This window comes from Malurus melanocephalus, unplaced genomic scaffold (assembly GCF_030028575.1).
Source record: "Malurus melanocephalus ecotype Western Australia unplaced genomic scaffold, MMel_1.1 scaffold_3655, whole genome shotgun sequence".
NCBI classification, from domain to species: domain Eukaryota; kingdom Metazoa; phylum Chordata; class Aves; order Passeriformes; family Maluridae; genus Malurus; species Malurus melanocephalus.
The window spans coordinates 1-1,388 of NW_026626887.1; the positions used below are offsets into that span (position 1 = coordinate 1).

The 1,388-nt window shown below is 59.5% G+C and overlaps 1 protein-coding gene across 1 annotated transcript in view; it reads left to right on the forward strand.

Annotated features, from left to right (window-relative positions):
- Nucleotides 1-1,200: 1,200 nt before the first annotated feature.
- The window catches only part of LOC130588181 (myosin regulatory light chain 11-like), a gene marked incomplete at its 3' end in the record, with an annotated part of 3,851 nt that continues 3,663 nt past the window's right edge, over nucleotides 1,201-1,388 (forward strand). Inside the window, exon 1 of the mRNA XM_057389136.1 lies at nucleotides 1,201-1,377. Within this exon, the coding sequence (XP_057245119.1) occupies nucleotides 1,203-1,377 (175 nt within the window). The remainder of the gene's footprint in view (nucleotides 1,378-1,388) is intronic.

Genomic DNA, 1,388 nt, shown 5'->3' on the forward strand with positions numbered 1-1,388 from the left:
TGTGGGTGTGGCTTGGATGGGCGTGGCTTTGTGGGCGTGGCTTTGACGGGTGTGGTTCTGTGGGCGTGGCTTGGATTTGGGTGAGGTTTTGTGGGCGTAGCTTGGATTGGGCGTGGTCAGGGCGTGGTTTGAACCCTGTGGGTGTGGTTTAAAGGGAAAGGGGCGTGGTTTTGAGTCTGTGGGCGTGGTTTAAATGCGGTGGGTGGGGTTTAAGTGTTGTGGGCGGGGTTTAACAGGGAAGGGGCGTGGTTTGAACCATGTGGGTGTGGTTTAATGGGAAAGGGGCGTGGTTTGGAGTCTGTGGGCGTGGTTTCTGTGCATGGGAGGTTCTTAGGAGGGCGTGACCACCTGTGGGCGTGGTTAACCACAAAAGGGGCGTGGTTTGGTGGGTGTGGGTGGGTTTTTTCCCCATGGGCGTGTCCCAGGAGGGCGTGGCCAGCTGTGGGCGTGGTTTGGAGGCTATGGGCGTGGTTTAAACCATGTGGGCGTGGTTTAACACAAAAGGGGCGGGGTTTTCTCTCTGTGGGCGGAGTTTTCCCCCCATGGGCGTGTCCCAGGAGGGCATGTCCCCCTGTGGGCGTGGTTTAACAGGAAAGGGGCGTGGTTTGAAGGCTGTGGGCGTGGTTTGAACCCGGTGGGCGGGGTTTGAAACCTGTGGGCGTGGTTTAAAACATGTGGGCGTGGTTTTCTGCACACGTGAGGTTCTTAGGAGGGCGTGGCCGCCTGTGGGCGTGGTTTAACACAAAAGGGGCGTGGTTTAACACAAAAGGGGCGGGGTTTTTTCCCTGTGGGTGGGGTTTCCCCCATGGGCGTGTCCTAGGAGGGCGTGGCCAGATGTGGGCGTGGTTTGAAGGCTGTGGGTGTGGTTAAAACCCTGTGGGCGTGGTTTAACACAAAAGGGGTGGGGTTTAAACCCTGTGGGCGGGGTTTTCTCTCTGTGGGCGGGGTTTTCCTGCCATGGGCGTGTCCCAGGAGGGCGTGTCCCCATGTGGGCGTGGTTTATCAGAAAAGGGGCGGGGTTAAAACTCTGTGGGCGGGGTTTAAATCCTGTGGGCGGGGTTTTCTCTCTGTGGGCGGGGTTTTTCCTTCATGGGCGTGTCCCAGGAGGGCGTGTCCCCTTGTGGGCGGGGTTTAACACAAAAGGGGCGGGGTTTTCTCCCTGTGGGCGTGGCTTTCTCCCTGTGGGCGGGATTTTTTCCCCCATGGGCGTGTCCCAGGAGGGCGTGTCCCCCCCGTGGGCGTGTCCCAATGTTGGCCCCGCCCCTTTCCCAGGCCGCCTGAACGTGAAGAACGAGGAGTTGGACGCGATGATCAAAGAGGCCTCGGGGCCAATCAACTTCACCGTGTTCCTCACCATGTTCGGCGAGAAGCTCAAGGGTGGGCGTGGC